General features: G+C 38.9%; 1 protein-coding gene across 6 annotated transcripts in view; it reads right to left on the reverse strand.

Annotated features, from left to right (window-relative positions):
• kcnab2a (potassium voltage-gated channel, shaker-related subfamily, beta member 2 a) overlaps positions 1-26,671 on the reverse strand; it is a 76,935-nt gene that overhangs the window by 29,117 nt on the left and 21,147 nt on the right. For 4 of the 6 annotated variants that reach the window (XM_040158789.1, XM_040158791.1, XM_040158790.1 and 1 more), the window contains exons 2-3: positions 20,088-20,253; positions 17,853-17,894 (exon numbers count right to left, since the gene is read on the reverse strand). In XM_040158789.1, the coding sequence (XP_040014723.1) occupies positions 17,853-17,894; positions 20,088-20,164 (119 nt within the window). In that variant the 5' untranslated portion in view covers positions 20,165-20,253. Of the gene's footprint in view, positions 1-12,240; positions 12,528-14,522; positions 14,547-17,852; positions 17,895-20,087; positions 20,254-26,671 lie in introns of those variants that run through there. The other 2 variants (XM_040158788.1, XM_040158793.1) reach the window with 2 other exon arrangements.

Here is a 26,671-nt window from a genome sequence, read left to right on the forward strand (position 1 = left end):
GTTTTGCAGCATTTGGCTGAATCAGAGCAGATCGTATAGCCCTATACACTTCAGAATTCATCCTGCTACTGGGTTATGTCCTGCGCTTTGGGTCAGGGTGGTGGGGAAGAGATTTGGGGCTGATGCCATTCCCTCCACCATCTCTGTCTGCTCATCTTGACAGAGTCTCTTTATGACAGGCTATAGCCCATGAATTTGCCACCACTGTTGTGGAAATGTGATGCCAGAATTCACTCCCCTGTGCTCCAGGGCCCCCAGGAGTCATGACATGGGGAAGGAAATGAGAAGTGGGAGAGGCCAGGGACAGGAGCTCAGGCTGCACAGATACAATGTCAGTCTTGTGATCCATGCTAAGCCCACATAACAAGCCTGACAAAAATCTAGATGCCCCAGCAAGATATGGAAATATGTCAGCAACATCCAGCCTAAGGCATGCCTAATAATATTCAAGTTTTGGCATTATTAAAACATATCTAGCATATCTATGGGGATTTTACTACCCTGCCATGGCTTTTCATAGCTACTGAAACCATGTGACAACTGATATCTTTTCATTAACACACCATATAACTCCTTTGTTGACCCTTGATTTATCTGCATCTGAAAATCTACGCATTTATTGACTGGTGTGCAATGCAAGGTACAGTAATCAATACAAGCATGCATCATCCAACAGACTAGTCATCCATCACCTAAATTAATCAATAGAACAACCATCTTTCACATATTACTCCTTCTGGCATTTTGTCCAGTGGACTGACTCCCACCACCAGATGTAAACCACACTGCAGCAGTATATTTTCTACTCATAATCCTTATTCACTCTAACAGTCCTGTGAAAATGTGTAAAATAAAAATTATGCAACACATGCACCGATGCCTTGTAATTAATAAATACACCAGGAGCTATGAACTGCTACAAAAAATATGCCAGAGTAAGCAAAAAATATGCTCAATCCAATAATCCATGCCTGTCACACTTACTATGATTTAATAATTCACAACAGGCATATCTGCCAATTTTCTTTAGATAGACAGCATGTGTTTCATTTCCTTTGACTATATCTGCAATAGAAAAAAAGGACCAAAAGACCAGATAAACAGAGGAGACAATCATTAAAGATGACAGACACCTTATCTCTGCATGATGACATGTATTGTTCTCTTGAAAAATATCACAGTGTAAGCATGCACTACTGTGAGCATGCCTGACAGACATATTAAGGGTCTACACCTACTGTTGTCAACAGAAAAGACGATTAGGGAAACCTGTTACATCTCTTTTGTTAAAAAGCTGGGAACTTGTTCTACATGTGCCGACTTATCAACATATAACACTCCTGCAGTGAAGTCATGACATTGCCGAAGGGGAGATTTTTCATCTGTGTCCAACTCATGCCCCCTAAACTACCTCCATGTTTATGTCATTACTGAAGTTTTAACTAGCATGACACGTCAAATTGCACTGCAGAGGACAAATTGGATCCTGGCCTGCTAGTGAACCCCGAGTCAAAGAGACTCTGAACAAATGCTCACACGCTTTTATCAGGGCTTCTTTTTCTCAACACTATTATCGTGTGAATACTGGCCTGAACTATGAGCTACTTTGTGTTAATTCATCAGAGTCTGTTGGAGCAAATTTTGGAATGAACCTCCATTCATTGTTAGTCACAAGATAAATTAGTTATAAAGGAAAGAAGAAATTCTGATCTTTACATAATGCCTTAGTGTGCAGATGTTCAATGGCTAACTAGTGACATTGTGTTTAGGGTGAGGTGACTCAGAATGTCCTCAAGCCAATGCACGACTGTTCTCTTATGATAAATAATTATTTTTGTATCAATGCAGAGAGAAACAATTGAACAATACCTGAAAACCAGATTTCTATCAGTCCCCATTGTCAGTATAGGACTCAGTAGGTGGTTGTTAGATTGCGTTACTGAACAAATTTCAAGAAAAGAAATCCATCTCCTCCCACTCCACATATTAGCACAATGTCCTCCCTTGTGTCGTGGCCTTCCCCTCCTTGCTTTGATTAAGTGCCTGATTTGTGGTTATCCAAAAATCTACTGAGCTGCTAAAATCCCTCTCAGACACTCAATCACTGTGAGCAAATGCTGATAGGGCCATTCACATCATTCAACGTGTGGGGGAGGAAGAGGAGAGGAAAGCTGTAGATTTCACTGATCACAACTACAGCGGAGTAAAATTCACCAATTCCCAGCATACTTTTTTCCAGGAGTGTGTAGATGGTGAAGGAAAACAAAACACTTGAGTACAACAATATTCAGATTCAAATTCACCATGTAGTCCAACAGCTGTACTGTGAACACACGCAAACAGCTGTAAAAATAAGCTGCGGAAATGTATCCCACTTATTGACAATCCTACACCCGTATTCCCAAAACCAGAAAAGAAAACTTACAGGCACGCACACACACACACACACACACACACACACACAAACAAACAATTAAAATTATTGGTTTTGTTGTGGTCATCCTCTAAGCCCCAATTGGGATGAGGCTTTGGCAATCTTTGATGCCATACCACAATGAAGCCTCCGGAGTCCGTCCTGGTTGTACAGGAGTTTCAGCTCAGAAAACTGACTTCTCCCAAAGTACAGCCCCACATTCTGCAGGTAGAAGCACAATGGTAGAGGGGAAGAAACCTACTCTGAACAACAGATAGTTAGAAACTACTCTGACCACAGAGGTACTGTGGGGTAGTAGCAGTGATCATTCACCACCATGGCAGCATTAGCTCTAAAAATAGGCACTGGTTCTCTGAATCAATTCCTCACAGTGACAAAATACAAAGAATGCTTTTAGCTTCTAAGAGGGGTTAAAGGACTCCCAAATTTGACATTCTTCAACACAGTGAGTGTCTAATGCGGTCTTTCAGTATTTTTTTCTCATGGGCAGTCTGGGTACCTCCATAGCTGAGATTGGCACATGAACTAGCATCAAGAGTTGCTGCAGAGTGCTAGGCCTTATCTGTCCAAGCTAGTTTAGCAAGCACTGGCTTTCTGCAGCCCTCTGTAGGGACTACTGCAGAAACCCTTTGAAAAGAATTCCTTTGAAATCTGCAATTAAACAAAGCAAAGACTCCTTTGGGCTGGGTAGACAGAATAACCTATACTCGTGAATATTGAGTCACAGATACTTCATCTAGTTAATTTCATTCTAACTCAGCCTTCCACTTGCTTACTGTTTACTTCAGAAAACTTATCCTGGGGGGTCGGGCCAGGATAAGGTCATTTGTGGCAGGCGGTGATTGTTAGTGTACTGTATACCCTCGCAGACAGAAAGACCACAGTTGTATCATGTGTAACTGTTGGCCAGCTGTCCAGTAGAGGTTTAAATTCCACGTACTGAGGGTTTAATTGAACAGCATTAGTGAGGATTTGGTTGACCGCATGAAAAGGATAGCGTCCCTGAAATGGGGGTTGGGGGGATAGAGGAGTATGTGTGTGTGTGTGTGTGTGTGTGTGTGTGTGTGTGTGTGTGTGTGTATGTGAGTGGGTGAACAGGCATAGGGGAGTTAATGGAAAGCGATGTGATGTCAGACAGATTGAAGTGTTGATCGACAGATGTGGTAATGCTTCTTTAGCAGCTTAATGCATCCTGAGGCTCTCTCTAAACATTTATATCTTAAAATATATAAATATATGTTGTCTATCATTTATCTTAGCATCATGAGTTATGTACTTTAGTCAAATAAGAACTCCACTTATTGCTGATCTGAACGATCTCAACTGAGGCACTGGAGGTTTTACACAGCTGTTGTACAATTATAAATAAAGTATAAAATGAGGTTAGGCTAAGGCCAAATACTATTTGAGTGATTCTGGGAATTCCTGAGGAAACAGAGGGTGAAGAGAGACACGGGTCACATCTGTGAGCAGCGAGTACTACAATTCTTAATTCTCCAGTGAACATGACAGATTCCCCACAGACAGCAGGGCTCAGGAGGAGTTGTCATTTCAGCTGTCCCTGCTGACACATCTAACACAGCAGGAGAGCTGAGACAATAAAAAAAAAAAAAAGAGAGAATAGGGAACCCCTGTTCTTATGTAATAAAAAGTCATGATGATGCATTTTGGCTTTAGTTTAAGATGCTCTGTAACAAAAAAGAAAATTTAAATGTTTTTTTTTAATATGGATAAATGGTGACTATACAAAGCATATTTTAGTAAATATGTTGATCATTAAAAAATAGCAGTGATTTAACAGCCATGTAGGGATTTCAGCATCACATCTTGTAAAACAAGGTGTGCTTAAACCAAACCGGGCAGAGTTATACAGTCCTAGGGAGCAGGCTCACTGATCTGAAGAGAGAGAGGGTGAGGGGAAGGAGCGGAATAATCTGTCCTTTTCAATGGAAGATCCTCCCGCCTGCCAGCGTGCATTTGTCATACCTAAGGGAATGTTCACACAGAGAAGTGTTGCTAGGCAGAAATGCTTTCGACTGCACGCATTTCCGTGGAAAGATGTGGTTGCCTGCACTTGGTGCCCTGGTATCTTGTGGTCCAGACTGTTTTAAGAAACTTTGGTTCAAATACTGGTGAAAAGACCTGGTCTATGTCTAAAGAACCCATGGTTTCAAAAATCTAGATACTCTAGAGTCTAATTTAATTGAGCTAAACAGCACTGAAAAGGTTCTTGGAGTCGGAGATATTTTACTCTGGCTGCCAATTAACAACCACGTTTTATACTTTTATTGATCTAGACAGTGACTGATTGAGACAGTGGGCTAGTATTTCTGATCTTCATTGTCTTCCAATTTGTCCTATAGAAAATTCTTTGTTCCCAGTGGATTTTATTTCGTCAACTTCTGAAATCAAACGTGGTGAAAGGGATCGATTCTGGGACCTGTTTTGTAATGACTACCTTTACAAAGTATCATTTGCTAACACAACATCTCTTTTAATTATGTTATTGGTCTATTTTATTCTATCTCTAAGGTGGGGTGAAAAAAACCCTAAAGAATATTACATTTACTGGTATATTCCCACAAAATTACTGGCTTGACTTGTCGCACCTGTCCTGTTTGACAATGCTATAGTAATAAAGTGAGTAATATGTGCACTCAGATTATATCACAAAAATTCCTGAGACACATTATACTATATATAACAGATTGCAAGTGTGCAATCCATTGGAAATATAATCAGAACCATTTTATGAAATTCTACTGGTATTGTGATATTCTTGACAATCCATAGCTCCGGTGGCCAACAATGATTGTTTACAGTGAAGGTCCAATCACTTTATAGCAAATGCCATTTGAGCTTAAGCTTTTGATGGTCCTGTCACATGAGCACTAAATAAAAGGGGTTAAAAACAAGCTTATGAAACAAGCTTATGTTCCCATTTTATTTTCAGCTGCTGATACTGTGACCCTAAATAACCTATAGCTGTATAACATATAGAAACAAGGCACCTCTATAATGTGGTTAGACTGATGTTAGTAAATCCCTGACCTTGCCATTCTGAAAGATCAAACCAGCTCCAACCTTTTGCCTTGGGGGTCCTGCCTGAAGGTCACAGTCTACACCAACACTATGATCTGACATCTTAAAATAACAAGAGAACAATCTAAGAGGAAATAACAGACAGAATTCTGTAGATCATAATATACTCAAATGCTGCATCTTACCAGAAGAAACCAAGAAGGGAACTAGAAAGACAGAAAAACACAAAAATAAAGAGGAAGAAGAAGAAGAAAAGTCAAAGTTTGTTTGTAAAGTAAGAAATAAAGTCAAACTGTAGTTTTAAAGAGGTCAATCCAGCCTGAGCGGATATTGTGTCTTGTCAATAATAAAACCAATAAATATAGGGACCAGAAAAGGATCAGAAGGATCAACAGAGCAAGAAAGAACAATATGCCATCAGCTTATACTAGGGAGCCATGAGAAATGTCTAAAGTCAGGAGTGAGATTCCTATCAAATGCACAGCAAAACACTAAAAGGAAATTTGATAAGTTTAATTAAGAGAAATTGGTTGGGGAAAAAAAAAAAACTAGTTCTAAACATTATCTGTGTTTTATACTTTGCAGTACAAAAACACCTGGTTTTGCTGCATTTCCGAAAGATCGGTCAAGCGTGAAACAGAAAATTTCCCTCTGCATTAAATTTGCAAGAGTGGCCACGAAACCACAAAAATGTGCTAAAAGCTTTGGTGAACTCTCTTTCTTCACCAGGATAACCTCAGACTTGTGAATGAGAAACACATCTTAACCGTATCCTACACAGGAACTTAAAAATGCAAGTGTAATGCTTAACTGCATGTTAAGGCTTAAATCCATCATATTTTCTTTTGCCTCAAGACCTATTGTAATTTATTATGAAAACACCACAAGAGCAGGATTTCTGCCAAGTTTATCACTGATGAAGCACATTTTGATGTTTAATTAGAAGTTCCAGAGCCCTGGAAAGCAATACACATGGCCCAGGAGAACTTTTAAACAAACAAAACATCACATGTTATTCAGAGATGGAACTTGACAGTTTAGGAAATATGTGCTGAATGTTGTTAAGTAACAACTTTAATGGAATCCAAAGTGACAACAGCACAGTTCTAAAGCATGAGTGTCTAAAAGGCTGAGGACAGTGGAGAGGGCCTCCTACCTCCTGTCACTACTGGGTATTCATATCCAGTACAGAGCAATCCCCCTGCAGCCACCAATGACACACACACTAACATACACACAGACACACACACTTTAAGACATAAAGAAAAACACGATGTTATTGGACAAAGGCATGCAAGTTAACATAGGTGTAAAGCACGAACACTCATGCTTAATTAAAAACAACATGTTCCTACACAATGCTTCCAGCTACCAATTAGCAGTGTGATGAAGGAGAATCATAAAGGCACGCTTACTATTTAAATTTTGAGATTAACATCAGGGCCAGTGTAAAACAATCAATAAAAATCAATCAATAAATCAATCACCATTTGACCTACCGTCCAACAAATGGTGATCATGATGTTGATTATAACCAGAGAAATTGTATCACAGGAAGGAGCTGCACTTCGACCTTCTATTTCGCAAGAATTTAGTGGCATGTTGTCAAATAAAACCAACAGTAACTACATGTGTGACAAGGCTACGCCCCTGGCTGCGCTTCTTGACATGAATCAGACATCAAAGTAAAAACTATGGTGTAATACAACCAAATGCAAAGTCTTACAAATTAGAAAATTGCACCATTGTGAAACAATATGCTGACAATAACCAATGACACTATTCCATGTCAGACTTATCTTGTGGCATAATCAAAGGTGGTGAATTCATACACATGGTGAGTTCGGACATCTCAAAAGTAATGCACTAAGCCATAAATTGTGATCATGAGGACATCTAATTTAGCTGCAATTAATAAGAGATGTTCAAACTGAAATACAACAACAACCAAAACAAAACAGAATTGTGTAATCTCTGGCATTCCCACTTCTTGTGCCCACGCTCCATTTCTGACTAGAACATTTTGACATGCTGTCAGATTAGGCCATCCGGAGATAGCTCAAAGAGGAACAGGAGAGATCACCTCTGGAAAGCAAATCTATATCACTCCAAATACCTAAGCATCATCTACCACTCTGGTGACAAAGATAAAGTATAACGATTTCTGCAGCTCTTGTCAAAGCAGTAAGATTGCGAGGCAGTGGGCTCGAGATAAAACAGCAGATGAACAGGTTAGGCTGCAGCCCATTCAGCTGTATCCAGCTGCAGCTGTGGATATGAGTCTGTTGCTAAATTTAGCCTTTGAGTAGGGGATCGCCTGAAGAAAGGCGTCACAGTTGCCCAGGCTGCAGCACTGCTGAGATTATGACTAAAAATGTTACAACAATTTAGAGTGGCTGTGTGCAGATTTATGTCCTCACCAAAAGGTTTTGTATGTATATCAGAGAGAAATGAGGGGGACATTGTTAAAGTGTGTGTGTGTGTGTGTGTGTGTGTGTGTGTTTGTGTGTGTGTGAGAGTAAGAAAGAGCCACGTGAGAACATTAAGAATACATGTTTGAATGGGGCATTGAGGCAGAAGCAATGAACTTATAACATTCCTCAATGCTGCCACCTTGTGACAGGCTGCCATTTTTCTATTTTAAATTGTTTTTTATTCATCTCTTGCCCATGTTTCAATACCAGGCTACAATAGAAACTGATAAATATTGAAACTATTTGGACAGGCTGTTCGACAGTGTAGGAGCATAGGAGTGCTAAGAGTGATACATTTGCTGTGTTCAGTTATAACTTGATGGCAGCGGGATGCATTTGGAAGGTGTGATTCTTTGTTGTAACTTAGCTGCTAAAGTGGAACACCGGCACCATCTAGTGGTGATCGGCTGTTATTAACAGAACTACTCAAAAGGTGTTCCAATTATCACATTCTGACTGTGTAACATGTAATATATTGCACATTCTAGAACTTCAAAACATTCTACAGCTTGCTTAATAGATGTTCAAACTATGTCATTTTGTTATATTCTTTGTATTAGTATTTGCTTTTTTTTAGCTTCTCTTTGTTCTGTTAAACAACTCAACGATGTAGAAAACGCCAATGTAGAATGTTTTAGATTTCTGTTCATGTTTCCTCAAACTTGTATTAAAGCTGAAGCAGTTAGTCGATTATTCAATTCTTTGACCAACAGAACAGTAATCTGTAACTGTTCTGATAACTGATATATTGTTTCGTTTTTCCAGCAAAAATGTTGCAGCCTTTCCAATGAGGATTTGCTACTTCCCTCTGTTTTCTCTAATTGTAACTGAAGATTAGGGCTTCAACTAACAATTTTTTCATCATCAATTAATCTGATGGTTATTTTATTGATTAATCGATTAATTGTTTTAGCCATAAAATATCAGACAACAGTGAAAAATGCATGTTATAATTTCAAGCAGCCCAATATAATGTCTTCAAATGTCTTGTTTTGTCCAGCCAACAATCCAAAACTCAAAAGTATTCACTTTAGCATCATATACAACAGAGAAATGCATCAAATACTCACATTTGAGAGGCTGGAAACAGAAAACCCTTGACATTTTTGCTTTTTAAAAAAAAAAAAAAAAAGTTAGTTGATTGATTAATCAACTAACTGTTGCAGCTCTCCTGAATATATTTGGGTTTTGGACTGTTGGTCGTACAAAACAAGACATCTGAACTAACACTAAACATCTAATTGGAAAAAGAAATCATCAGTGTTTGTGTCTAATATTTTATATATGTGTGTGTGTGTGTGTGTGTGTGTGTGTGTGTGTGTGTGTGTGTGTGTGTGTGTGTGAGAGAGAGATGTGATGTTGATTGTGCACATATCAGCTTGGTTTGATGTTTTTCTGCCTCCTAGTGGCCAAGACTGGAGTAATGCATCTTTACTAAAACATAACACTATGAATCTGTCTAACCAATGGTATCATAAAAGTTATTCAAACTTTAGGTATATTTCATTACAGACAGGTGAAAAACATTTTTTCTATCGAAAAGGATCCAAGATATAATGTGCCCACCTGCACATCAAAGCTTTCTACAGTGAGCAGAAAAGGTTAAGAAAAGAACAGTTACAGGAACAGTTACAGTCAAACATAGCTTTGCATGTATGAATGCCAAAGTGGAGGTCATTACCATGTCCATTAGAGTTAAGTCACTCCAGAAAACTTTACTCTCCCAGTCATACTCCATATATCTTTAACAGGAGACACAAGGCTTCCTGTCTTGCCTGACTGAACTGAAGCCGGCTCCTTTACCCAAGGAGGACATGGACACTAGGGAAAGTTTTCCGGAGTCCAAATGGTCCTGCTGAGTAGAAGTATTTTGTTTCAAGGGCAACATAATGGATATAGAGTAAGCCTTTCCCTTGAGTTGCACAATATTTACAACCTTAAAACCCTCCTATTCAACAATAGGGATATTTCGAAGATGAAGGGTAGCTTAGTACCAACTAGTAATTCACTGACCAGTATTCGAGCATCAGTAGAAAAACCATTCATCATGTCTTACTGAAGTACAGTCAGTTATGTTAATTAAGAGTTGGGAAAATTAGTCCCATACTTTTCTGGTGGTGTGAAACAATTGCTCCCTTAATAGCACTGAGTATTTCTGAGTGTCTGTGTGGATATTTCCTGAAACAATGTATGCAAGTTTGTGTGCAGAGCAGTGAGCAAGTAGGAGAGTTAAAAAAAAACAAAAAGAGGGTGACTACAGTAAAACCTTTTTAGCCAAGTTTGAGGAAAAGGTGATCGCATTTCAAAGAATGGCTAAATGCGGCTGGTAGCAATGCTGGCCCATCTTCCTCACCACACACCTGAAATAATGATGCGTTTGAGTCAGAGGTTGCATGTACTTGCTGACCGTATTACTGCACTAATTACAGAATAGCGGGTGATCACGATACACGAATCAAGGTATCCTGGCAGGATTTCCACTGCTAGATGAGCTAATACACCTATGGTAAAGCAATACCAATGTATAATTGTAATACCATTGTATAATTATATACAACACCGCAAAACAATATGATAAATCACACTTAGATTTGTTAATAGAGCCACTAGATGAACAGAAGCAACAAAATGACTCTAATCGTAAAGCCTAAAGCTTTAGTGTTAATGCTGTGTAACCAGCATCGACAATTTCTGTAAGAGGGTCTCTGAGGTTTGTAAATAAAGAACCACACATGCTTTTTGCAATATTAACCTCCCTTTCTACACGCACGCTCACAAAGATGCACCCAAGTCCATCATGGGCCAGTGACTGAGCTTTACACACCATGGAGGTAACTACGGGCAAAGTATCATGCCATCACTGGTGTCATACAACACTGCCTACAAACAACAGTAAAACTTGGTCACCCCAGACATGGTAACAGCAGCCACCCATAGTCCTAGTCACTGGTCTCAGTCAAAAACTACAGCAGCTGAGCCTGTGTGTGATGAAAGCTATCCCTGTCCATAACAATAACGACATCAGCTTAACAGGCCTTATTAGCCAACACAACAGCCGCTAACCCTGCTGCACTGGCTCAACAGCAACAATCCATAAAATAGCTTGTTTGGTTTCTGTCACTGGGTTGATGCCACAGACAAAATGAGCCAATGTTTCAGTTTCTCTCTTGTTCTGCCTAGGTGGTGCATTTCATATTTATTAGAAATGCATCTATAAACAATCAAACTTTCAACTTTTGAACTAAAGCTTGGGGTAACGACAAATTCAAATACCATGATATTTTTGGCACAGCATCTTGATGTAGGATCGATGATAATGTGACAATATTCTGCATTTTTATGAGCTAAGATAAACAGCCTTATTTTCAGCTTTGTGACAAAGCATTTTTCAGATAACAGAATGAGATTTTAAATTCTTTATTTAGCTTTAAAAATGGAAAAATGTTCTCAACCCATTGAGGAACACAAATCCATTAGATTATCTGAAAAATCCTAAACCACAGAATTTGGCGATACATAGTTTTCACTTGTTAAGAAGGCATTTAGTGTTAATTATCACTTCAGTTACAAGATTATCAAAAGATCTGAAAACACTGACTCTGTTATAGCCAATACTTAAACCTAAATTACATTTATCATGACATTCAGAATCATAACCAATATCTAATCCAATATTACGACATGTATATTATCGGCATTTCCCAGTTCTGTTTTGATCACAGTTAAAAGTATTTATTTATGGTTGTCTTTATGGGGCCGACTTCTCTGTACAGTTAAGGAAAGCATAGCTGGAGGAGAAGGGAGACAATCTACATGATCAAGGGGAAAAGGAAAAAAAAAGAAAAGTGAGTGAGATTTTAAGGGGCCAGGTAACTCCTTGCGGGGCAGTCTGTCCTTCCCATGTAGTTGGGCAAATGTGCCACCGACCTAGATAATTAAAATAAAACCTGAGCCCCAGTACCTTTGCTTGAGTGCAGTCTGACCATGGAACAGAGCAAGAATGTAATGTTAACAAAGAAGAGCCAGATTAACATGTTCCTACTGCTCATCTGTTTCTGATGACAGCATTTATCTAAACAAAATTAACAGCAAAGGTACAAAATATTGATTTTTAAGGCCAACCAAAAAACACTAACAAAAACTATGCGATCTCACACACCTGTTCAATGGAACCTCAAGCGTCTGACCACCCTCGACTGCAAAGCTGCTCTCACCTGCTGATTTTAGCACCCATACCTATCCAGGTCTCCAGAGTATCTGAGTCCCAGTAAAGCTTTCCCCCTCTCTTACCTGTACTTCATGCCTGTTTGATAGGACACACACTCCTCCAGGGCCAGGCCATTCATCTTCAGAAAGTCTTCCATGTTCTTAATCTGAGCGGCAACTCTCTGTTCACGGAGTCTCTGTAGCTCAGCCTGGTCGGTGGGCCTGGCCGGTGGCTGATTCAGCCCCTGGTCTGAGTGGTAGCGGTTGATCCCACTCCGGATGCTCTCGCTGTATGACATAGACAGCATCTTGCCACTGCCGCTGCTGCTGCTCTTTCGAACACCGCCGCCTGGCGCTGCTGGTTTTTGGATCTGCAGGTTTTCGGGAGGACAGTAACTGGACTTGCGCCTGCCAGGAGCACCCCTGGGGACACCAGCGTACCCCCCCCATGATGCTGAGACAGTCCGTGCAGTGAAGAATAAAGTAGGGACACAGACAGAGCGAAGAGCCAACAGGACACAGCCACCTGCTTAAATAGTACCTGCTCCCATAAAGAAACCGCTCTCTTGCTTGGGGCAGCACACGACCATGCGTCGTGTGATCAAGACTCGCACAACATAGCCCAGCACCACCCTCCCCTGACAGGTACACAATGGCAGGATTACATTGACAGGGAACATTCAGATGACTTGCTGGTGATTAAGGAGCAGGACCAAAGAGGGCACATGCTATCTGCAAAGGGGAAGCATTCAAACATGCACCAAGCAACAGGAGGGGACATTGTTCCTGTTCTCACTTCTGATTGTGATTGGACTACAATGGAGAGTAGTCCATAATATAATTTGAGTGTATCCAACAAAAAAAGGCACAAAAAGCTCTAAAAGAATCCGGAAACAACTTCATAATATGAATTTGTATAATATGCATAATATGCATAACATGCATATGTAAGGTCTTTATAGCCGATTAGAGAGCTTAAACCAACTGTGTTTTCCGTCCAAGAAGTATTTGTTTTAACCACTAAGTAATCCTTCCTCTGTTAAATGCAGACTTATTTTTGTTTAAATGATTTGATTCCTCCGTAATTCATCTCTTCAAAGAGTGTTGTTCTGAATTCAATCAATAGGGCAACACTGTGTCAGTTCCACCTTCACTACAATAATGCAACTTAAAGCAAAACGCACTAGAGAGCACTGACCACAAAGCTTCTTCCTTGGTAAGGGCAATGTATAATGTTGAAACTGCGATTTTATATTCATACATTCTTAATATATGATACTTGGACCTGCAGAATAATGCTATTTAAAGATAGCATTACATACACATACATTCTAAATTTTATATCTTTGACAGAATAAAAATATACAGAAAAGTTTAATGATTCTTTTGCAAAACAATTGTAAATAATAATTGTAAATAATTCATAAATAATAATAATTGTAAATAAATGGTAGAATCTGTTCATACAAACTTTTGTCTGCAAACAAAAAACAGATGAAAAATCATTCAAACACATGCTGAGACTACACTCTAGGATAATCTTTTTCTTAGTTACAGTATATCTCAATGTGGCATACTCCATATCCATGTTCATGATTTGAAAATTGTGCAGTTATAACCACATTTGTAAAATATTTACATAAGACATGATGAAGAGTTTCAGGCCTGACGGAACAGAGGTGACGTTTACAAAATAGCAAATTAATAAAGGCAATTTAATTTGTATTCTTAACAAAAATTACTCTCAGTTTGGGTCACTTTCAATCCACAACCCCTTCTTTGTAACCACCTGAGAATAAGGAAAATATATTTTACTGCTGGTTTGAAACTGCCTGTAAGGTCTAAGATATATCAATCCTTTAAAAGTCTATTGACAAATAAAACAGTTGAACAGCACCTTCAGAGCCACTATCACACTGACAGCAACCCACCTTTAAAACTAAGATTTTTTTGTTGTAATTAAATAATATTAAATGTAACGCATCTTGTATTGATTACTTTATACAGACTGTAAATAATACCAAGAGTATCTGTTCAAAATTCTAATATTGAATAAAAAAATTAGTCTATACCGTTAATGCCATCATAACACGACATGAAATTACATGACTCGGGTCCCTGCCATAAATTCTGTATTATTTTAATATTATTTTATATCATTTAAGTTCTCCCAAACAGCTGGTTCTCTCGCATAGGGACAGAAGACACAAATATAGGAGACTTAAAGCTAGGCAGCATGCATCCACACGCACACGCGCAAACGCACACACAGCTCATCACTCTGCCAACCCCTCACACACTAAACATACACGCAAACAAACACACTCCTGATGTGGTCATGAGTGAAAATCTTTCCTCAAACTCACCCGATTTCTTGGGGGTCGGCTCATGAGCGAGGTTGTGAGGTGCCAGTCTGCTCTTATAAACACACACTGCAGACAGTGATAAAGCAGGTCCACCCAAACTGGGAGTGTCTCACTGAGAAACATCTAAACCAATTAGTGAATAAGAGAGTGCATCCCTTCCCTCCCTTCACCACTTGGACCATACTCTATCACCACAACCAACACCTCACCTCCTCCCCTCCCTGTGAGATCTCATGGAAGAAATCCATTTATGTCATTTAGTGGCCCGTCTTGTTTCTGCTAACCACAGCAAATAATATCAGCCCTGAATTATTCACCAAAGCTTTTGCACTAAAAGCCTCTGATTGTTGTTCCACAGGAAAGAATACTAAGAGCTGGACAAAGAGGGCCTGAGTGTTCTATGAACATGACACACACACACAAACACACAGTGTCAAACAAACACACGCACACAGACATGGAAAAAGACAAACCAACAAGAATGTTCAAGTCTTCTCTAACCATGGCATTATAAAAACCACACTGGTTATGCATGCTTCTTCTGCAGGTCAAGGTCAGAATCAGAGTATGTCACTTAAAAATGACTTTAAACACAGAACTGTCAACCACCTGAATAAGTCCACTGGAGTTACTCTATATTGTCATTATTTGGTACACAGAGGAAAGTATCCCATGAACTTACATGAAAGTCCAAATTCATTTTATCGTGATCTCTGACGATAAATAAAAACCCTAATGGACAGTTAAAAATCTGTATAAGTTATTCAAATATACACCGATCAGCCACAACATTAAATCCCGTGGCCAGCTTCAATGCTGTGGCTGACATTGCACTGTAACAGTCACTGATTTAAGCAGTATTATGTAATCCATATCAATACCTTAACATACACTAAAATCGCAAAAGAACATCATCTGCCTAATAACTGTTTCACAGTCATACTGGCCAAAGTATGAAAGAATGATGGAAAACCAGTAGGGACAATATGGCTTTAAGTTATTAACTATTATGTAACATTTTTTCAGAACTTCCCAATTAGGTCTTTGCTAAAATCGACACTTGCCCAGTATAAGATGATGAGATTCCAAACTACCGTATGTAGCAGTAGTGACAGTGTTTGCTACAGGTCTGATTGTGCTGGCTGAAACTCCACAAAAAAGGATTGAAGTGCCTCCTGCATGCACAATCCACTGTCAGAACAATTCCACTTTTAGTTTATAGGTGTGTAACATCTCCCAACAGTCTGCATTTGGATAGAAGAATATTTATAACTAACATCACTGCCTACAACAGGCAAGAGAAAATATTTGACTTTTTTATATTAAATTGATATTTTTTAATACCTTAAAATGTCTTTTCTGAGAAAACTTAATTCAAAGCTTTTTTAAAAGATATGATATATGAAAATCAGTGATGCCACTGAGAAGATGATGGCTAATCACGACACCCTCCTGTACTGTATATACTCACTCTACCCTCTTGCACATAATGTGGTATGTGTATATTAATTACAATAGCAGGTGAGTTTGGATATGCTGCCATTGCCCAAGTGCACATGAACTACCAGCTTTGAGTTGGTCATTATGATTGCAGCGCTAAGAGAGATCTTCAAATTTAATGTCCAGCCCTGCCTGGACACTACAAATGTTTCCTAGTAACAGAGTTTGCTTTAATAGCAGCTACATGAGCTCAAAACATACTAAAACCTGAAAATGAACTTCACATATAAACTTAGTAATTTACCAAGCTGGTACCACCTAGCTAAGTTCTCTAAGTCAAGTTGTGGCTTACAACAGTACAGTGCATGTCCGATACTGAAAGTAACGTTAAATCTAAAAATATTTTTTTCAACAAAAATAGTGATGTGAAGGGGTTGTAATATGAGCCATAAAAATGCTAAACTGTTCATATATCTGCAACACCTGTAATCCTTCCTTGAATCGTTACATGAAGCACTTGCTATAAAATTTTTTTACATGACCTATTTTTCCCTGATCTATATATAAGAGACATATAGTGGTCAAAAGTCAACGACCCTCACTGTCAGGAAATCACTCAGTCCCATGAATACTGTAAAGTGGTTTAACGATAGCCAGAGCCCGAAATACTTAACTAAAAGCATTCTTAGTACAGAATCATAAAGGCTAACATGAATTGGTTCTGAACTGGCCAAATCATAGTTACAAAACAATATGGATCCACAACTCATGCAACACTAAACATAATGAAAAAGATAACTTCATCAAAATGTACACAACATACATCATTGTAAAGGCAAGACAGAGAGAAGTCAAAGCAATGCTTAGATTCTCTCATACTGGAACACAACTTTCAGAGTTTATTTTCACGCTGGTAGCCATCGTGCTTGCAGTGTTTAAGTCCATGTGTGTTACAATGTTGAGATGACACAGAAAACAGTAATACCTCCCTTCCCAGCATCAGTCTGTGAGGCTTTCAGAGTGATAGAGTGACAGAGATAAGGGGCTTAATCGATCCTCCCGTATGTAGGCCAGGGGAGCAGCTAGTGGGACGGTTTGCACTTGAAAAGGACAGAAATGTGGAAGGCGCCAAGATAAAAATCCAATAGTGAGCTCATTACAAGCACATCCACATAGTCAGGGTTTTTATAACTGGATCAGCAGAATAAAGGCCTGATATAAGACCATAAAACATGACCCCAGTCTAAAGCAGCAGAAAGACTGACCATCTAAAAGCAGACTACTGGATGAGTGGGCTTCAGCTATCGTAAAAAGAACATCATCTCATTCCCAATGCTGATCAAAATTATTTCTCTGGCTTTTAGAACAAGACAGACCATGGTAAAGATACGCTTTAATAAAGAAATGATGAATAAAAGCAATGACTATCTGTTTGATCGTCACAAAGTACAAATAAAGTGTCTAGCAATCAGTTCAGTAAAAAGCTTTTTATTTGACATAACATTGGGTGTCTCAAGTGTCACTGCTGAAAAAAAGTGAAAAAAAGGAAATAACATTCGAACTCAGTCAGTTATTGTTAATTCGAAGGTTTTGTGAGCAACCTTGCAACAAAATCCACCTTCACCCCTATCAGGTTTAATCTGTATAGTGCATTGCCAGCTAAATAGTAGATGATAAGTGTTATCTGCTGCAGAGGTTTACTAATGGATGTATGATTTTAAATGACAGAACAGCAAGTCTCTACAGCAAGGTTACTACAGTGAAATAAAACAAAAACAAAACAAAAAATGTTATAAATATATAGTGCACAAACATAAAAAAATACATACTTTACACACAAAACAAACAATGCAACCTGCTCAAACAAACTGGCAGATACAGAGACAGTACCTGTAGAACTGCAGCTGTCGTTTGGGGCTCCCATAACGAGCGCTGAAGACATCAGGGGAAAGGAGGAAAAAGGAAAGGTTTGGTTAATAAAAGAAGGAAGGGGAAGAAGTTATTAGTGGCGCAAACGTAGATGCAAACGCTAAGGTGATTAGGGACGTTGACCACAGACAAAACAAAATGTGGAAGAGTAAAGGAGGAGGAAATAGAAATACTGCTTTAGAAGTGAAAAGTGCAGTTATTTGTGTATATCTGAGGACAATACAATAACAATCTTCCAGATGTTTTCAAGATTTGAAAATAACAAAGAAAAAAAATGATCTCTTAGAATACATTCTGACTTCTCAAACTGATGTACAAACCTGCATCTAAATTACATCTAACTACCTGATCTCACAGCAAGATTTTCAGATCAAACTTCATATGGATAAAAACTATTTCATAATATTTTTATATATTGTTGCAATTTAGATATACATTACAAGATTGTGTATTTTTTTGGATTTTTTTTAACAGCACTCCATTCGAAGTCTTGAAAAAATGTATGCCACACACAAGTCATGATCACTCATTAAGCACAAGTTCCTAGGTATAATGAAAAAGATTTTAGTAGAGCTCTTGCTTTGTTCAATCTTCCATATGGAGTGCTTCTCTTAAATGATTTAAAAAGACGTAATGAAAGACACACAAATGACTTGTGCAGCAAATTAACAAAATATACCTCATAACATACATACTTACCACAGGGATGTTAAAAAGAAGCATGGATCTTATGTTCTCTGTGCTATAGTAGTAGAACAATAAGTGACCAATATGCTTTATAAAATTGATGTTTTAATCAATTAAACATACACTAATGCAAAATACCAAGAGTTAAGCAAAGACTAAAACAGAAAATTCTTATAGGGTTTGCTCAGATATGTTTAAGAACTATATTTCTGCATTCACAAAGGAAGCAACACTCCACACCATCTAATGTTTGATGATGCCCTTGAAGAAGGTGCTGGCCCATATTAATCTTCTAGTATATTTAAAAACAGACATTATGCAATGACTTGCATGAAAAACTGTGTAACAGTAGTCATGTGAGCTAATATGAGGGAAATTCTGAATGGCATTGATGTGCTGATAACAGGCTGCTATACTAAGTCTTAATGTCACAGATCTCCCAGTGAAGGTAGATCAAAATCCACTTTCATTGTTATATTACTCAAGTCTACAAAAGACAAGACTCCAATAGCATTCGCAGGGTCCCATCTGGCCATAACTGAGGCAATGTGCAACACAGCCATAAAGCTGCTTGAGAAAAGGAGTGGAACAGATGCTTTTTAATGATACAAGCTGATTGAGTCTCTGGCGCCGCATGCTGGTGAAACATCAGAGTGCGAGATATGTACAATGATCCGTACAAATTAGCAATGGTTGTCCATACTGCTGCTCCAACTAAGTAAACACAATGCACAATCAGGCGAGTGAAAATTTAAAATGCTGTGATATGTCTGAGTGCATCTGCCAATGTGAAAACTTTGGGGGACCATTTTCAGACTTTACCAGGAAGGTACAGCAGGTATATTTGGTGCCATTAATTTCTTTACACTGTGAAATGCATTCAGTATAAGCCAAAATGATTTTTGTCTTCATTAGAGTTAGGTAAAGTTTAGGTAGGATTTAGGGTTAGACTGGTAATGGTTAAAAATCCAGGGATTAAACATGAATCACAATGTCAATGTCATGATGTAGTGATGTTAAGTATGCATGTGTACATGTGACAGAGAGATAGTTTGTGTACTTGCTCTTCAGTAATTCTTTTGCTGTCAATATTTTTTTGTTTTGCTGAGATCACAACATACTTAATATAAGCATTTCACTGGGTGGCCTAACAGTAGTTAACCAAACATTTCAACTTTAATTGCTGCCTGGATTAAGTAGTCAAAGTAACAGTAAAACAGTGAACACACAGTTTCTGCTCAAAGTCTTAGTCACATACAAAATGCAAACAGCTTACTCAAATTTCTTTTTTCTCCAAACTGTGCATTGTACACCACTCAGAAGAATTAGCATGATAATGCTTGATTATTAAATTAACTCCTGCAAATTATTTATTGTAGACACTTTGAATTAAAATTTTGATCAAAACAGTCTCCCAATTGACACATCTTCAGTAACTGGCATTTGGGTGTACATGCAAATGTACAGAAATGTGTTATGTCTGTGCATACTGGGTGTCCATCAACTCACCTGTAGATCATGCCGGGTGAGCCAGTCTGTCGGAGGGAAAGGCGAGCAGGGGAGTCTGTGGTAGATTCAGGATACATGGAGGCAGGAGGGGGGGGGTGTGGCCAGCCTGCCTGGGATTGTGTTCTTTGAATGGGACCACAGGGTACAGTCTATCACTGATAAGAGTCTATGAAAAGGATAGACAGAGAGAAAGAGAGAGGCAGACACACGTGTGTCAGTCAGTGATGTGGTCTTTATTTCCGCACCAATACATCCTCAGTGTTCCCCTAAACTTGGGCTATGGTAGGTCAGCCCTCCATCCATCAAGTGTTTGTGGCAATTTTCAGCAAGGTAGTTTTACCACTGCCCATGAAAATATCAAGCATGTTTGATAATGATCAGTCCCACATTACTTAGTAATGTGGGACTACACTTAAACATAAAACTATATTTAGTAAAGCAAAAGATTGAAAACATCAGTGAGGAAAAGAGGGCTAATTGAGATTGACACATTATCTCCTTTTTCATACAACTGCTACATATGTCCACCACTAGATGGAGTGATGTCCTCATTCTGCGGACATGAGATGAATGAATAAAACATCAGACCAACATAACCTCTGTAGTTTCCCACAGCTGTGGGTTTGAGATTTTAACATTTTCACAGTAAAGGCTATGGATACCAGTCTGGAATAATCTGAACAACTACCTATTCAGACAGAAGGATAACCACATCACAACACAGAAAACACTACTGTAAATTGTGGTAAAAAGCCAGGCAGAAACAACAAGCAGCACACACTAAATATAAGTAAATATAAAGAGCTTGATGGTACTTCATCATCCTATGGCTGCTGTATTCTGTACATGAGTGCGTACATGACAGCAAACCGTAGCCGATCCACTGCTTAGAGCGACTTGATTCTATGAATAATTCATAGTGTCTGCCCAAGAAGCAGGCCACTGCTGTAGAGAGGGGTACAGCAAGATAGCTTGGCATCAATGAGGGTTGGGGTTAGGTGGTTAGGTGTACACAGATGCCATTAACACACACTTAAAATACCTTATCGGAACATTTCAAGTCAACACCATTGCTTGGGAAGGAGGAGGGCGACACTGCTGATGTTTTAGCCCAGTTTACTGTAATTGATAAAATAAATTGAGAAGAGCAGCGGAGAGAGAGTGGCATCTATGTTACCCTGACAAAGCTGTTTGCTGAGCACCCATTGCTACCCGTTTTTACCAGTGGCTGCACTCACGTGAGTCATGGTTCGTAACCAACATTGCAGTGATAACATGAAGGTGACTTTCTCCTCCCATCAATTTTCCAGGCAGCATATAAGGAGTCCCATGTTCCCAAGGACTCATTTAACGCTCACTGCCCATTCATTTCAATCATGCCGCGATGGGACACAGGTCATCGCTGCTATCAGGTGATGATGATGCCATGACCCTGATGGGTAAATGGCACGGCAGTAGATCTACTACACAGCACAGCAAAGTTCTACTGGATCATTTGTCACTTGGGGGGATTAGATGACATGGTGGGTTGGCTGGGGGGCTAAAAAGGCATACTTTTCTTGCAAAAAAAAAAAAGCTTCTTATAGTCATTTGTTCCTAGTAGGATTTAGGGTATTTAGGCTGATACCAATTCAGACAGAAATAGCAGAATATTCACCTCATTCTGTGTTTCTAAAAGGTTACTATTGGCAAGGCCTGGGATCTAAAAAGCCTATGAAACTTAATAAGGCAACAGTGTTAGGATTGGGCAATATTTTCCTAACATCATTCCTGAGGTCCAGCATCTGTGAGGATTTGCTACTTTTCTTTGTCTCATTTGGTAAATAAACTGAATATCTTGACATTTCAGATTGTTTGTTGGACAAAACAAGCAATTTGATGAAGCAAAGACAGTTGTAAAATACATAGAAAGAATGGTTTTGTCCTTCGATGGTCTTTCAGCTACCAACTGTCCACTGAATCGAGAACCACAGGTAACCAAGCACATGTTCAGGATAAAGATGAAAAAGTCCCAGAATGAGAGTAGCCATATTTGTTAGGAAGTAGCTTGAACCTTAAGTAAAACAGAACATTAAAAAAAATAATTTTCAGCAAATTGTGCAGAAAGGGAATGGACAACACTAATGTAAGTGAGGCTATAACCTTGGCACATAGTAGCAACTAAACAGCTAACAACCAATGCTCTATCAACATTGCTGGAAGCTCGACTAACAATATAAAAAGAAAGCAGAAAGAAAGGGAAATTACGGAAGCAGTCAAGTTTTACACAGCCAGGACATGATATTGATCCAAATAGCAGACACCAATGACTTCTATATGGATAACAAGCCAGACATAATAATATTCACCAACACAATAAAAACATACAACTTGTGTTACTGTTGCCTGAGTCAATTTGTACTATAGTTCTGATCAATTACATAAAAAAAGAATCATGCTAAATACATTATATCAGGTGAACACTGAATGGTCAACATCCCAGATTTTAACATAAGGCAAATGCCAGCTCCATTATATCACAAAACTAATCCTACAGTGGAGCACATTTGAACTGAACAGTGGAGTAGAACCTGACCTGTCCAATTAGCGCATGGCTGCATAAATTAGGAAACCTACCACATGGGGCCTCCAGGCTCCAGTGCCTACTTTTGCCCTTTCTGCAGTTTATTGTAGTAGGTTATCAGCTGTTTTAACCTATTTAGATACTGCGCAAAACACTTGTGTTTACACCTGATCACTGACTGTAGCATACTGTGGAGCAATACACCAGTCTCACGGAGCTGCCTGTAGTGAGCTGCAGTTTGAGAGTGTGCTGCTGCTGACTGCAGCAATGCGGTACACTACAGACTCATCCTGGCTCAAGGTAGAGGGCACAGATTTACTGCACTAATGGGCCAAGGTGCACTTTGCAGATTAAAACTGCAGACAGAGTGCAAGAGAGGAAGTACAAAGAAAAGTGGGGAGAGAAAGTGGTTGATATTCGAGTACAAGTGTCCTGTTTCCTGCCTGTGTCCAACCATTCGGGTCCTGATTTAAAAACTCTACGACGTGAGAATAGAAAAGGAAAAACAATGGCTGTAACAAAAATTTTAGACAGTGACCGTTGCATACATTCATCAAAAGCTAAAAAGTATTTACTATGGTTGCTGTTAAGAGAAGTATTCCATCTCCAAATGACTTGAAACTGTCATCTGCTCCTGTTAAAATTTCTTTATTTTAATAAAGGTACAATGTTTTTTGGCACAAAGGAGGTATCAATCAGTTTTAGGTGCCTGATGAGCCATCAAAATTGACTTTTTGGTTTGTATTTTATCTTCTCACCAGTACCCTGTAGCAAGTAGCAACACGCCCACAACAATGCAGCCCCTTGCGTTTTTGATGTAGTGTTTTTGTTGATTGGAACACGGCCTGAAGCATCAAGACTTATATATTTGCCAATTGTACGTTTACATGTCATTTCAAATTGTTTCATTGTAATACACCACACATGAATGTGCAGTGTTCCTTTTATTTGCCTAAATAAAAAGAGAAAGAAAAACATAATATCTGCACTTTGTCCCTTAATCTCTGCCTATGATGCACATATTTATATTTCACATTAGCACAAAAATACCCTATATCTTAATTAGCTAATACAGTCAGGATTATTTTACTTGATAGTTGACTATGATCAGGATCATTACATCATCATTAGTCATCCATTTCCATGAACCAATTTATTGCACTTAAAAATTTTTTTACATTTTAGTACTTGGTATTCAACTTTCATCGTGGCTTGTTGAGGTCCGTCATCTAGCTTACACAGGTGTTTCTCCAAATAACGACTTGGTCACAATTTGACTTTTAGTTGTTAAAACATTCATGTGCTAGGACGTGGAAGAAGAAGTGAAGCTTACAAGTTTTGTTGAGCCTATGTGTTCTTTTAACTTTTCTAAACACTTAGAAAACTTTTCTAACAAATGAACAAGATACATGGACTTCCAGGGAAACTGAGAATAAAAAATAGTACTTCAGTGAATAACATCCTGATTGGTCACTATTATACAGTATGTCACAAAAGCATATTCTACAATCGTACCATACGATTTTTGACAATTAATTGCTAGCTTGTGTAAATGTACGGCAAATTTTAGTAACTTATCACAAAAATAATACCCAACATTATATCCAATGTCACGCTCAATAGAGATCTTAGTCACAACTCTTCTACAAGTTAATTTAAGGATCCTTATCAAAAATGTTCGTTCATGTTATATATTTGCGTAAAGAAATATATGCGATGAATTTTTTAAGATTTTTTACTTGTCAAATATTGATATCAGTAGTGGCTTCAAAAATCAAGTCAGGCTACAATATAATATATATAATAAACTATAGACTAATTACATTACAGCTGGTCAGAGGCAGTGGTCAGAGAGGAAAGACTGGATGGGATGGGGGAGATGGTTCCATGTTGTACAAGACAAGCAGAAGTCATGCAAAATGTGCATCTCTACAGCCTCTCTTTAGCCTGTCTCATACACCTCAATCTCTTCTAAACAAAATGCAAAATTGAGTCACAAAAGGCTGTTCTTCATGCTCTCTATCCATAAATCCACCTACACCCAGCCTGAGTGAATTCCCCTCTTGAGACAGGGTTTATGTGAGAAAGGCAAGCAGGCAGTCAGTGCTGGCCTGGAAAGCACAGCACAGTGTTGTGTAGTTGTTGGCAGCTGCAGAAAACACACACAGACCCGAGCAGATGGCTGTGGAAGAGGGAGACAGGCTAACAGACGAGAACTGCCGGGGATATCCTACATGGGAGTTTGGTTAGGCAGAGGGAGAAAAGCTAACCGTAGTCTCTGTCAGGCTACAAAGAGGATTCAGACGGAATCTCCTCTTCTTCCTCAGTGATGTTCAGCAAAAGAGTGGAAGTCAAAACCGTGTAAAGATGTGAATCCATGTCAGTGCATCGTCTTTACCCTCATCATCAGACAGAGGGTTTGTGGTTTTATAAATGTTATCCTCTCTGTTAAGCTGTGAAGGGCCCTTTCATTACAGAAATGGTGCAGGTCACTGGCTGCCAGCAGACAAAAAAAAGGTAACAGAAATTTGCATAAATAACCTATTTATACAGCAAACTTCTGATACAACCCCCCCCCCCTTCCACACACACACACACACACACACACACACACACCACCCGACCCCATCCCATCCCAGTTAAAAGAAGTTAAAAGCGCAAGTGAGAGCTTTGCTGTCAGAAATCATTACATTCTAGGACAGCTGCAGCTGTTTTTCACACAGAGGTTTACCACACACTATAATCAAACTTTAAGCCATACCCATCAGCTGCTGTGACTGGGCCTACATAGATTAGAGTTCAGCTGCAAAGGTCTAATATCGGGCATTATACATTTAAGAACCAATACAATGAAGTTACTGGTTCTTGCTTTAGATTTTAATTATGTCAGACTCTTGTATTTGTCAACGTATTTGCATTCTATCAAGCAAATACACTGACCCATCATCACAGGTAAGTGTGGTGTTGTACAGAGCCTGCTGTACAGTTTCTCTTTGAAAATGATTTTCAGCGTATGTCTGGAAACCACAAACATTTTGAAACTTTCTGTCAAATAATGCTATATTTCTTAATTTAACTAATTTACAAACTGTCCATAAATTCCAGACCTACAGTACCCCAAGAAATGAGATAAAAACATGACCAAGCCTTTTGCCTTGATTGGAGCCTTTGTGTATAAATAATACATGAAGTATCTCCTTTAAGTCTAGTACATACCTCCCACTACCTGGTTAGTATAAAGTATGACATGCATGGTCCCAGGTTGCCTGTATCGCTGACGGCATGAAAATGAATCAGCACTCTGCATGTCCTTGCCCAATATTTTCTTTATGCAGTTGTGCTGACTTATAGTCAATCCCTAACATTAAAACATGGTGCTACAGGAGCTGCTACAGAAATACCATCCACTACAAATACAAGTCAGGTTTACAGACCATCTGGAAATATGAGTACAAAATTACAAGCTAGTTGACGAGGGACTGTACAGCTAACTTGGGCCTGTGAAGCTGAAATGAAGCCCTTGCGAGCACTGCAGGGAGAGAACATGCTGCAGTGAACTGAGTGCACTGAGCCGCGCACTGCAGTAGAAATATGAAACCATCTTTCTTTTCTGATGGTTCCATCCCAGTTCTCCCTCTACACACCACAGACAAATAAGGACAACGGAAATTAGGCCTGGAGAGACTAGTATGATGTTAGGATGTGTTTCTGTCTTATGCTGGCTTCACATTCCTGCACTTGGCACATGGTATTTGAACTGCCATCAAGACTCGACAAAGATGGAGGAGCTTTAGTTGTGATCATGGTGTTAGACTAACCTTTTTACTATATGCTAAAACCTGTTAACCTAGATTGGTTGTGCTTTCAGACCACACCCCACCTGCACTTTAAAACAACAATATGTTCAAATGAACTGTGTGTGCCTTTATGGCAGGTTCAAATGCCTGTTTAAATCACAACTGTAAGCTGCCAGTCAGAAATGTAAGTTAGTAATACATCTCACTTTTTTTGGCATGGCTTC

This window comes from Xiphias gladius, chromosome 21 (assembly GCF_016859285.1).
Source record: "Xiphias gladius isolate SHS-SW01 ecotype Sanya breed wild chromosome 21, ASM1685928v1, whole genome shotgun sequence".
NCBI lineage: Eukaryota > Metazoa > Chordata > Actinopteri > Istiophoriformes > Xiphiidae > Xiphias > Xiphias gladius.